We start from the raw sequence: 13,072 nt of genomic DNA on the forward strand, positions 1-13,072 counted from the left end.
ATGATCAGACCTTTGCTAGCTTATTACCTATCAATCACAGGTAGATGAAGTCACTTCATGTGATATAAAACTGTTTAGCTAGGTGAGAAAACTGTCATGAAATGGAGATACTGTTTAACTTGGAGTCATGGGAGGTAGAAGGTATGACATTTTTGTGACTAATTAGCTGTGTTGTCTTATGGAAGTTACATAAGTTATCTGAATCCTAGGATCCTGACATATAAAATGTGAATAATACTATCTCAAGAGTTGTGATGATTAAATTATGATATGTATGACATACACATATATGTATGTGTGTCTATAAACTTTAATACTTTAGCTATAAGGAAACAAATTTTAGGTTTTCAAAAAAGTTAAGAAAAAGGATGTGAAAATTTTATTTAGGCAGGTTTTACTGTAACAATGTTATTTTTTTATAAAATAACTTTATAAAAGAGTCCATCAAGATATTATATAGAAAATACACACTAAGGAAATATATGTACACTTCATAAAAATAGAATACATCCTGGCAATTGCTTCCAGAGTCTGTTACCACAATTTACAGTGTATTGACGTTTAACGTTTATGCTAATTTGAACATAAAAGATTTTCAAGAGAAACAAAACTGTCCCACTGGTATTTAAAAAAAATTGTTTCCAATTGACAGGAAAATTTAAAAAGTCTAGAACGTAAAAGTTATGGAGATGGGACTTCCCTGGCAGTCCAGTGGTTAGGACTTCGCCTTCCAATGCAGGGGGTGTGGGTTCAATCCCTGGTCGGGGAGCTAAGATCCCACATGTCTCATGGCCAAAAAACCAAGACATAAAACAGAAGCAGTATTGTAACAAATTCAATAAAGACTTAAAAAAAAAAAAAGTTATGGCGCTAACTGAATGGAAGGCCATGTCAAAAATGTTAGAGCAAAGATCCATGCCATAAATAATCATTGAGGACAAAAATACTTTTTTCCTATTATCCTAACTGGTTCAGCTGGTTCCAGAAAGTCACTGAAAATAATCTTCTTATTTTGGATGTTCAATCAAGGTGAGCATCATTTGGTATCAAAACTTTCTAGAAGCTGTACTATATTTCTACAATGAGTGGTATTTCTTTCTTTCCTAAGTGAACATAAGTATGTAAGTCCTATTATAAAGCATTAATACATAAAAAAGCATCTTCATAAGTTACTTGGTAAGCTTTGATCAAAACACATAGCAACCAGTTTTATTATTCTAAAAATGGTTAAATGCTCAAATCCACTTGGCTTTTTTTTTTTTCTTTTTTTACAGGAAATTATCTTAGCTACTATGTTACTATAAACACATCACTGATGGGTCCTGTTAGATGTTCAGAATAATCTTTGCGAAGTAATTGCTCCAGTGTAATAAATAAAGAAAATACTAAGGGACTTTTCTAGACCTTACCAAAAGATATGACCATGGTGGGATCATGAAAATACCTCAGCAGTACCAAGGAAGGCACACAAAAGAGCATAGCACCATTTTCAAGTTGCCAAGATTGCAACTGTTCAGGAGACAGTAATCTGGAAGAGAACTTGATTCCCATGATATATGCAGTTTAATTATGTGGATTAGGCTTTGGAGAGCTGCTTAGTATGGATAGGCAGACACAGCTATATAAACTATGAATGTGGTCTGATATTCAATGGTCCCGTTGGCACTGTAGGATAAGGCTTGAACCCTCATGCGGTAGGTCTCTGGTTCTCGTAGTGGTCGGGTTGTGTACACCACTCCTTTAAGGTTTTCATCCCTTAAGGCAAAAGGAACAGTCTGTTCCTCATCTATCATGAGGAAAGTTGTCCTGGGATGCATCACTCCATCCTGTGTGTATGCAACCAGCCGGATCAAATCCTGATTGGCGTCTATTCCAAATGGGAGCGAGACAAGTTTGTATTCCAAGGCATACGGGCTCAAGGCACATTCCAAATCATTGGGTGGACAGTTCTTGAGGCAGAACCTAAGGACAACAAACACATGAAATGTATACAGTTATCTTGTCTTGGAAGCAGGAGAAAGCATGATGCAGGTGATCGTGATGCATGACAACTTCTGGGTATTAAAGGCAGGAGACAGTCTGACTGCAAAGCACTAAGGCTCACCCCATGTTCTGTGTCATTAACGGAAACCAGATGCCAGATGGTGATGAGAATGTGCTGGTCTAGAGTCATATATCTCTCTCTCAGCTCTATTAAAATCAGAAGCTTTTGAACCACTGAAGAAAGTATGAGTACCACAAGATTGTCTTTAAAATGAAAAGTCAGTTTTGGAAAGAGAAGCATCTGCACATATATTGGAAACAAGGACTTCTTAAAGAGAGGAATGTAAATGATTTAAAAAATTTAACATCTACCCTAAGACTATTTGAAAGCAGAAATAGAATATATTGATATTTGATTTACTTTTCTAAAAATAATAAAAGGTCAATTAGGACTCCTGAAAAAAAACTTCCCTCTGTATTTGCCTTCCACATGATTTTAGATTAAAAATACTATATTTTCTTTTTCCAGGGCCCACAGTGGTTGTTTTTGAGTCGTCATGACTTTTAAACTGTCTGCCAGAAATCACTGGTAATAAAGAGTAAAACTAAAAAAAAAAAAAGTACAAAGGACTATGTTCTGAAGATAGGGATTCTTCAGTCATAGTATTTTTAAAAGTATCCTAAGTCTGCACTTTTAATTTTTTCCCTTTCCTTCCTATTACCCTCAGACAGATTACAAATAGGTTTTTGATGGATCCTGGCCAGTCCGCACTTGACCATGTTACAGTAACATGGTAGTCACCGCTGAGAGGAAAACAAAGTGTGAGATCCAACCAGCATTTGGTTTCAGAACCACCTTATTAGTGGATCCTATTCATGATGGCCATTATCTCATTTTCCAAGCACCCCACTAACTTGGTACCTAAACAGAATACAACATTTCTGTAAGGGGAGGGAGAAAATAGAAGAGTGGTTTATTCAGAACCCAGAAAAGACAGTGTTTCAGACAGCAGGATACGTAAGCAAGATGAGTTGTGAATGGACAGACCACTGACTCATCTTTGCTCTCCTCCACGCTCTCATGGAGTCATGTTGACTCATCACCATAACAGCCATGATACTTCTTGGAGCGCTCTAACGGCTGAGAGCCCTGAAAACCCTGCGGCAACAGCAACGGAAATGAGACAATTTCAAAGAAAAGCAGGCTCTATCACCCTATAAAATGCTTCCTGCTGAGGCGGAATTCTAGATGTTGCCTGGCGGATTACATGCTGGGGAGACTTGCTCCAAAAAACCCTGCAGCTCAAAGTGATGGTTTCAGCTGCAGTGGCTGCTGCCGGATGAGCTCATTTTTGGCCAGTTCACTGAAGAAGGAACACACCGTAACTCTCTGTCCCCTGGGGGGGCTATTGACTTCCTGTGAGTGAAACATGACTGCAGACAGGGATTGTTGGCCAAGGAGAGAGAGGAAGAAGGATTTTCAAAAGCATGTCCGGGAAGAGAAGGCAAGACATACCCTGACACAGGATCCCGTTGGTAGTTGGGCGGACAGGGCGTCTGGATGCACTGGTAACTTCCCCTCATATTGAAGCACATGCGGTTCGGCCCACAGTGCACATTCTCCTCCAGACACTCATCAACATCTACAACAGCACAAGGAACATGCAGCATCAGCAACTCGGGTCAGAACACACCATCAGGGCAGGCATTGTGGATACCGGACTGGAACGTTGAGGGCTAGCTTTCTCCTCGCCATGAATGAACTTGGTAGCTGCACTTAAGCTTCTTCACCCACCAAGTTGGGATCCTGATTCCTGGTGTGCTATTTCCCAGACTGCTCTAAGTTTTTTTTAGACATATGTGAAAAGACATTGAAAAATAAGAGCTATAAAAGTAGAAGGGAAGCTACTAAGAAACCTGTTCTTTATATTTAGGAAACAGAATGCATTTGAGTTTTGTAAAGCCAGTAATACTTTAAGTTCACTAAAAACAAGCTAAAAATTTAAAGGACACTTGTGAACCTTTCTGTAAAGTGAAGAATCTCTTTAAAACATGAGTGATCCTTGATCCTTCCCTAGTATTTTCTTTTGTAAGTTCAAATTGTTGAGTGGGAAGCAGGGTAGTGGAAATTAAAGAAGTTATAAATTTAGGGGAGACTGTACAGGTCATTCAGATCTTGTGGAGAGAGATGGAATAAAGAAAAAAAAAAAACAGGATCAAGACCATAATCCAAGTTTGATCAAATCTGAACTGTGTAGAAGCCAGCCTCAGTTGTTATAGGTGGGATGCTCTCCCTAAAGTATCTCTCCCTAGGATATTGGGGGGACATGCAAATGAAATGCTCTTTATTTTGTTGTTTTCTATACAAAGTTGTTAAATAAAAACACTCTTAAATCACCAAAATTAAGAAGCATCAAGATGAAGCTAAAAGAAACTTATTTTTGAGCTTTCTGAAAATCAGTGTTTTTAAGTCATGATTCTTAACTTGAGGTCCATATTTGAGCATCAGGAGATCTGTGAATGAAAATGTTTCTGTGCGCGAGTGTGTAGGTACACATGCGTGAGTAAGCAAGAGAGATAAAGCAAGGCTGAGATTGGACCCTCCTTCCAGAAAATTTATCAGTCATAGAGTTCAACACAATTTAAAGGATTGAGACCCCAAAGTTAAGAATCATATTTTAGAGCAATAGTTTCAAACTGTGCTATCTGTATTCCCCTGGTAGTGCATGAAAATTCCCAGCAGTATGAGAGCAGGCAAATATTTTGGGAATCAATTTCCATTCAGATTTAAAAAAAATTTTTTAGTAAAGTACAGTTGATTTACAATGTTGTGTTAGTTTCAGATGTACAGCAAAGTGATTCAGTTATACATACATATATATATATGTATATATAGTCTTTTTCAGATTCTTCTCCCTTATAGGTTATTACAAAATATTGAGTATAATTCCCTGTGCTATATAGTAGGTCCTTGTTGGTTATCTATTTTATATATAGTAGTGTGTATATGTTAATCCCAAACTCCTAATTTGGCCCTCCCCCCTTTTCCCCTTTGGTAACCATAAGTTTGTTTTCTATGTCTATTAGTCTATTTCTGTTTTGTATAGAAGTTCAATTTTTTTTTTTAGATTCCACATATAAGTGATATCATAGATATTTGTCATTCTCTGACTTCATTTAGTATGATAATCTCTAGGTCCATCTATGTTGCTGCAAATGGCATCATTTCATTCTTTTTATGGCTGAGTAACATTCCATTGTATATATATACCACATTGTCCTTATCCATTCCTCTGTCGATGGACATTTAGATTGCTTCCATGTCTTGGCTATTGTAAATAGTGCTGCAATGAACATTGGGGTGCATGTATATTTTCGAATTATGGTTTCCTCTGGATATATGCCCAGGAGTAAAGTAGCAGGATCATACGGTAGCTCTACTTTTAGCTTCTTAAGGTACCTCCGTGCTGTTCTCCATAGTGGCTGTATCAATTTACATTCCAACCAACAGTGTAGAAGGGTTCTGTTTTATCCACACCCTCTCCAGCATTTATTATTTCTAGACTTTTTGATGAGGTCCATTCTGATCAGTGTGAGATGATACCTCATTGTAGTTTTGATTTGCATTTCTCTAATCATTAGGCATGAGCATCTTTTCATGTGCCTTTTGGTCATCTGTATGTCTTCTTTGGAAAAATGTCTATTTAGAGCTTCTGCCCATTTTTTGATTGGGTTGTTTTTTTTGGTCATGAGCTGTTTGTATGTTTTGGAGATTAATCCCTGTCAGTAGCAGCATTCACCAATACTTTCTCCCATTTTGTAGGTTGTCTTTTCATTTTGTTTATGGTTTCCTTTGCTCTGCAAAAGCTTTTAAGTTTTTTTTTTTTAATCAGTCATCAATTTTATACACATCAGTGTATACATGTCAATCCCAATCGCCCAATTCAACACACCACCATCCCCACCCCACCGTGGTTTCCCCCCTTGGTGTCCATACGTTTGTTCTCTACATCTGTGTCTCAACTTCTGCCCTGCAAACTGGTTCATCTGTACCATTTTTCTAGGTTCCACATACATGCGTTAATATACGATATTTGTTTTTCTCTTTCTGACTTACTTCACTCTGTATGACAGTCTCTAGATCCATCCACGTCTCAACAAATGACTCAATTTCGTTCCTTTTTATGGCTGAGTAATATTCCATTGTATATATGTACTACAACTTCTTTATCCATTCGTCTGTCGATGGGCATTTAGGTTGCTTCCATGACCTGGCTATTATAAAGAGTGTTGCAATGAACATTGGGGTGCATGTGTCTTTTTGAATTATGGTTTTCTCTGGGTATATGCCCAGTAGTGGGATTGCTGGATCATATGGTAATTCTATTTTTAGTTTTTTAAGGAACCTCCATATTGTTCTCCATAGTGGCTGTATCAATTTACATTCCCACCAACAGTGCAAGAGGGTTCCCTTTTCTCCACACCCTCTCCAGCACTTGTTGTTTGTAGATTTTCTGATGATGCCCATTCTAACTGGTGTGAGGTGATACCTCATTGTAGTTTTGATGTGCATTTCTCTAATATTTAGTGATGTTGAGCATCTTTTCATGTGCTTCTTGGCCATCTGTATGTCTTCTTTGGAGAAATGTATATTTAGGTCTTCTGCCCATTTTTGGATTGGGTTGTTTGTTTCTTTAATATTGAGCTGAATGAGCTGTTTATATATTTTGGAGATTAATCCTTTGTCCGTTGATTCGTTTGCAAATATTTTCTCCCATTCTGATGGTTGTCTTTTCATCTTATTTATGGTTTCCTTTGCTGTGCAAAAGCTTTGAAGTTTCATTAGGTCCCATTTGTTTATTTTTGTTTTTATTTCCATTACTCTAGGAGGTGGATCAAAAAAGATCTTGCTGTGATTTATGTCAAAGAGTGTTCTTCCTATGTTTTCCTCTAAGAGTTTGATAGTGTCCGGTCTTACATTTAGGTCTTGAATCCATTTTGAGTTTATTTTTGTGTATGGTGTTAGGGAGTATTCTAATTTCATTCTTTTACATGTAGCTGTCATTTTCCCAGCACCACTTATCGAAGAGACTGTCTTTTCTCCATTGTATATCTTTGCCTCTTTTGTCATAGATTAGTTGACCATAGGTGCGTGGGTTTATCTCTGGGCTTTCTATCTTGTTCCATTGATCTATGTTTCTGTTTTTGTGCCAGTACCATATTGTCTTGATTACTGTAGCTTTGTAGTATAGTCTGAAGTCAGGGAGTCTGATTCCTCCAGCTCTGTTTTTTCCCCTCAAGACTGCTTTGGCTCTTCGGGGTCTTTTGTGTCTCCATACAAATTTTAAGATGATTTGTTCTAGTTCCGTAAAAAATGCCATTGGTAATTTGATAGGGATTGCATTGAATCTGTAGATTGCTTTGGGTAGTAGAGTCATTTTCACAATATTGATTCTTCCAATCCAAGAACATGGTATATCTCTCCATCTGTTGGTATCATCTCTAATTTCTTTCATCAGTGTGTTATAGTCTTCTGCATAGAGGTCTTTTGTCTCCCTAGGTAGGTTTATTCCTAGGTATTTTATTCTTTTTGTTGCAATGGTAAATGGGAGTGTTCCCTTAATTTCTCTTTCAGATTTTTCATCATTAGTGTATAGGAATGCAAGAGATTTCTGTGCATTAATTTTGTATCCTGCAATTTTACCAAATCCATTGATTAGCTCTAGTAGTTTTCTGGTGGCATTTTTAGGATTCTCTATGTATAGTATCATGTCATCTGCAAACAGTGACAGTTTTACTTCTTCTTTTCCAATTTGTATTCCTTTTATTTCTTTTTCTTCTCTGATTGCCGTGGCTAGGACTTCCCAAACTGTGTTGAATAATGGTGGTGAGAGTGGACATCCTTGTCTCGTTCCTGATCTTAGAGGAAATGCTTTCAGTGTTTCACCATTGAGAATGATGTTTGCTGTGGGTTTGTCGTATATGGCCTTTATTATGTTGAGGTAGGTTCCCTCTATGCCCACTTTCTGGAGAGTTTTTTATCATAAATGGGTGTTGAATTTTGTCAAAAGCTTTTTCTGCATCTATTGAGATGATCATATGGTTTTTCTCCTTCAATTTGTTAGTATGGTGTATCACATTGATTGATTTGCACATATTGAAGAATCCTTGCATTCCTGGGATAAACCCCACTTGATCATGGTGTATGATCCTTTTAATGTGTTGTTGGATTCTGTTTGCTAGTATTTTGTTGAGGATTTTTGCGTCTATATTCATCAGTGATATTGGTCTGTAATTTTCTTTTTTTGTAGTATCTTTGTCTGGTTTTGGTATCAGGGTGATGGTGGCCTCATAGAATGAGTTTGTGAGTGTTCCTTCCTCTGCAATTGTTTGGAAGAGTTTGAGAAGGATGGGTGTAAGCTCTTCTCTAAATGTTTGGTAGAATTCACCTGTGAAGCCATCTGGTCCTGGGCTTTTGTTTGTTGGAAGATTTTTTTTTTTTTTGGAAGATTTTTAATCACAGTTTCAATTTCATTACTTGTGATTGGTCTGTTCATATTTTCTGTTTCTTCCTGGTTCAGTCTTGGAAGGTTATACCTTTCTAAGAATTTGTCCATTTCTTCCAGGTTGTCCATTTTATTGGCATAGAGTTGCTTGTAGTAGTCTCTTAGGATGCTTTGTCTTTCTGCCGTGTCTGTTTTAACTTCTCCTTTTTCATTTCTAATTTTATTGATTTGAGTCCTCTCCCTCTTTTTCTTGATGAGTCTGGCTAATGGCTTATCAATTTTGTTTATCTTCTCAAAGAACCAGCTTTTAGTTTTATTGATCTTTGGTATTGTTTTCTTTGTTTCTATTTCATTTATTTCCACTCTGATCTTGATGATTTCTTTCTTTCTGCTAACTTTGGGTTTTGTTTGTTCTTCTTTCTCTAGTTCCTTTAGGTGTAAGGTTAGATTGTTTACTAGAGATTTTTCTTGTTTCTTTAGGTAGGCTTGTATAGCTATAAACTTCCCTCTTAGAACTGCTTTTGCTGCAACCCATAGGTTTTGGATCGTTGTGTTTTCATTGTCATTTGTCTCTAGGTATTTTTTGATTTCCTCTTTGATTTCTTCAGTGATCTCTTGGTTTTTTAGTAACGTATTGTTTAGCCTCCAAGTATTTGTGCTTTTCACTTTTTTTTCCCTGTAATTGATTTCTAATCTCATAGCGTTGTGGTCAGAAAAGATGCCTTGATATGAGGTCAGTTTTCTTAAATTTACTGAGGCTTGATTTGTGACCCAAGATGTGATCTATCCTGGAGAATGTTCCATGCACACTTGAGAGGAAAGTGTAATCTGCTGTTTTTGGATGGAATGTCCTATAAATATCAATTAAATCTATCTGGTCTATTGAGTCATTTAAAGCTTCTGTTTCCTTATTTATTTTCATTTTGGATGATCTGTCCATTGGTGTAAGTGAGGTGTTAAAGTCCCCCACTATTATTGTGTTACTGTCGATTTCCTCTTTTATAGCTGTTAGCAGTTGCCTTCTGTATTGAGGTGCTCCTATGTTGGGTGCCTATATATTTATAATTGTTATATCTTCTTGGATTGATCCCTTGAGCATTATGTAGTGTCCTTCCTTGTCTCTTGTAACATTCTTTATTTTAAAGTCTATTTTATCTGATATGAGTATAGCTACTCCAGCTTTCTTTTGATTTCCATTTGCATGGAATATCTTTTTCCATCCCCTCACTTTCAGTCTGTATGTGCCCCTAGGTCTGAAGTGGGTCTCTTGTAGACAGCATATATATGGCTCTTGTTTCTGTATCCATTCAGCAAGCCTGTGTCTTTTGGTTGGAGCATTTAATCCATTCACGATTAAGGTAATTATCGATATGTATGTTCCTATGACCATTTTCTTAATTGTTTTGGGTTTGTTTTTGTAGGTCCTTTTCTTCTCTTGTGTTTCCCACTTAGAGAAGTTCCTTTAGCATTTGTTGTAGAGCTGGTTTGGTGGTGCTGAATTCTCTTAGCTTTTGCTTGTCTGTAAAGCTTTTGATTTCTCCACCAAATGTAAATGAGATCCTTACCGGGTAGAGTAATCTTGGCTGTAGGTTCTTCCCTTTCATCACTTTAAGTATATCATGCCACTCCCTTCTGGCTTGTAGTGTTTCTGCTGAAAAATCAGCTGTTAACCTTATGGGAGTTACCTTGTATGTTATTTGTTGTTTTTCCCTTGCTGCTTTCACTAATTTTCCTTTGTCTTTAATTTTTGCCAATTTGATTACTATGTGTCTCGGAGTGTTTCTCCTTGGGTTTATCCTGTATGGGACTCTCTGTGCTTCCTGGACTTTGGTGGCTATTTCCATTCCCATGTTAGGGAAATTTTCGACTATAATCTCTTCAAATATTTTCTCTGGTCCTTTCTCTCTCTCTTCTCCTTCTGGGGCCACTATAATGCGAATGTTGTTGCATTTAATTTGTCCCAGAGGTCTCTTAGGCTGTCTTCACTTCTTTTCATTCTTTTCTCTTTAGTCTGTTCCGCAGCAGTGAATTCCACCATTCTGTCTTCCAGGTCACTTATCCATTCTTCTGCCTCAGTTTTTCTGCTATTGATTCCTTCTAGTGTAGTTTTCATTTCAGTTATTGTATTGTTCATCTCTGTTTGTTTGTTCTTTAATTCTTCTAGGTCTTTGTTAAACATTTCTTGCATCTTCTTGATCTTGTCCTCCATTCTTATTCTGAGGTCCTGGATCATCTTCACTATCATTATTCTGAATTGTTTTTCTGGAAGGTTGCCTATCTCCACTTCATTTAGTTGTTTTTCTGGGGTTTTATCTTGTTCCTTCATCTGGTATATAGCCCTCTGCCTTTTCATCTTGTCTATATTTCTGTGAATGTGGTTTTTGTTCCACAGGCTGCAGGACTGTAGTTTTTCTTACTTCTGCTCTCTGTCCTCTGGTGGTTGAAGTTATCTAAGAAGCTTGATGGGAGGCTCTGGTGGTGGGTAGAGCTGACTGTTTCTAAAAGCTTTTAAGTTTAATGAGGTCCCATTTGTTTCTACTTTATTTTATTTATTTTATTTTATTTTTATTTCCATTACTCAGGAGACAGATTCAAAAAGATATTGCTATGATGTATGTCAAAGAGTATCCTGCCTATGTTTTCCTTTAGGAGTCTTATAGTATCTGGGTTTATATTTAGGTCTTTAACCCATTCTGAGTTTATTTTTGTGCATGGTGTTAGAGAATGTTCTAATTTCATTCTCTTACACGTAGCTGTCCAGTTTTCCCAGCATCACTTATTGAACAGGCTGTCTTTTCTCTATTGTATAGTCTTGCCTCCTTTGTTGTAGATTACTTGACCATAGGTGTGTGGGTTTATTTCTTGGCTTTCTATCCTGTTCCATTGATCTATGTTTGTTTTTGTGCCAGTACCATACTGTTTTGATTACTGTAGCTTCGTAGTATAGTCTGAAGTAGGGGAGTCTGATTCCTCCAGCTGTTTTTCTGTCTCAAGATTGCTTTGGCTATTTGCGGTCTTCTGTGTTTCCATACAAATTTTAGAATTATTTGTTCTGGTTCTGTGAAAAATGCCATTGGTAATTTGATAGGGACTGCATTAAATCTGCAGTTTGCCTCGGGTAGTATAGTCATGTTGACAGTATTGATTGTTCCAATCCAAGAACATGGTATATCTTTCCATCTGTTTGTTATCTTTGATTTCTTTCATCAGCATCTTATAATTTTCAGAGTATAGGTCTTTTGTCTCCTTAGGTAAGTTTTTTTTTTTTTTTTTCCTTAGGTAGGTTTATTCCTAGGTATTTTATTCTTTTTGATGCAATGGTAAATGGGGTTGTTTCCTTAATTTCTCTTTCTGATCTTTCATTGTTAGTGTATAGAAATGCAAAAGATTTCAGTGTATTAATTTTGTATCCAGCAACTTTACTGAATTTATTAAGGTCTAGTAGTTTTTTCGTTGCATCTTTAGGATTTTCTATGTATAGTATCATGTCGTCTGCAAATAGTAACAGTTTTACTTCTTCTTTGTCAATCTGGCTTCCTTTTATTTCTTTTTCTTCTCTGAATGATATGGCTAGGACTTCCAAAATAATGTTGAATAAAAGTGGAGTGTGGATATCCTTGTCTTGTTCCTGATCTTAGAGGAAATGCTTTTAGCTTTTTGCCATTGAATATAATTTTAGTTGTGGGTTTGTCATATATGGCCTTTATGATGTTGAGTTAGGTTCCCTCTATGACCACTGTCTGGAGAGGTTTTTTTTTTTTTTTATCATAAATGGATGTTGAATTTTATCAAAAGCTTTTTCAGCATCTATTGAGATGATCATATGGTTTTTATTCTTCAATTTGTTACTGTGGTATATCACACTGATTGATTTGTGGATATTGAAAAATCCTTGCATCCCTGGGGTAAATCCCACTTGATCATGGTGTATGATACTTTTAATGTATTGTTGGATTTAGCTTGCTAGTATTTTGAGGAGTTTTGCACCTATGTTCATCAGTGATATTGGCCTGTGTTTTTTCTCTTTTTGTGGTATCTTTGTCTGGTTTTGGTATCAGAGTGATGGTGGCCTCATAGAATGAGTTTGGAAGTGTTCCTTCCTCTGCAATTTTTTGGAACAGCTTCAGAAGGATAGGTGTTAACTCTTTTCTAAATGTTTGATAGAACTTGCCTGTGAAGCCATCTGGTCCTGGACTTTTGTTTGTTTGAAATTTTTTAAGCAGTTTCAATTTCAGTACTTGTGATTATTCTGTTCATATTTCCTATTTCTTCCTGATTCAGTCTTGGGAAATTGTACCTTCCTAAGAATTTGTCCATTTTTTTCTAGGCTGTCCATGTTATTGGCATATAGTTGCTTTTAGTATGGTCCTTTGTATTTCTGTGGTTTCAGTTGTAACACCTCCTTTTTCTTTTCTGATTTTATTGATTTGGGCCCTCTCACTTTTTTTCTTGATGAGTCTAAAGGTTTATCAATTTTGTTTATCTTTTCAAAGAACCGGCTTTTATTTTTTATTTTCACTTTAATACTTTGACTTATTTTTATTTTATTTAAAAAATTTTATTGGAGTATAATTGATTTACAA

The 13,072-nt window shown here is 36.5% G+C and overlaps 1 protein-coding gene across 5 annotated transcripts in view; it reads right to left on the minus strand.

The window, feature by feature from the left end:
- Window positions 1-391: 391 nt before the first annotated feature.
- The window catches only part of HMCN1 (hemicentin 1), a 508,722-nt gene continuing 496,041 nt past the window's right edge, over window positions 392-13,072 (minus strand). For all 5 annotated transcript variants that reach the window (XM_061187531.1, XM_061187534.1, XM_061187532.1 and 2 more), the window contains 2 exons: window positions 3,500-3,626; window positions 392-1,962 (listed from right to left, as the gene is read on the minus strand). In XM_061187531.1, coding sequence (XP_061043514.1) covers window positions 1,596-1,962; window positions 3,500-3,626 — 494 coding nt within the window. In that variant the 3' untranslated portion in view covers window positions 392-1,595. The remainder of the gene's footprint in view (window positions 1,963-3,499; window positions 3,627-13,072) is intronic.

This window comes from Eubalaena glacialis, chromosome 3 (genome assembly GCF_028564815.1).
Source record: "Eubalaena glacialis isolate mEubGla1 chromosome 3, mEubGla1.1.hap2.+ XY, whole genome shotgun sequence".
Classification (NCBI taxonomy): domain Eukaryota; kingdom Metazoa; phylum Chordata; class Mammalia; order Artiodactyla; family Balaenidae; genus Eubalaena; species Eubalaena glacialis.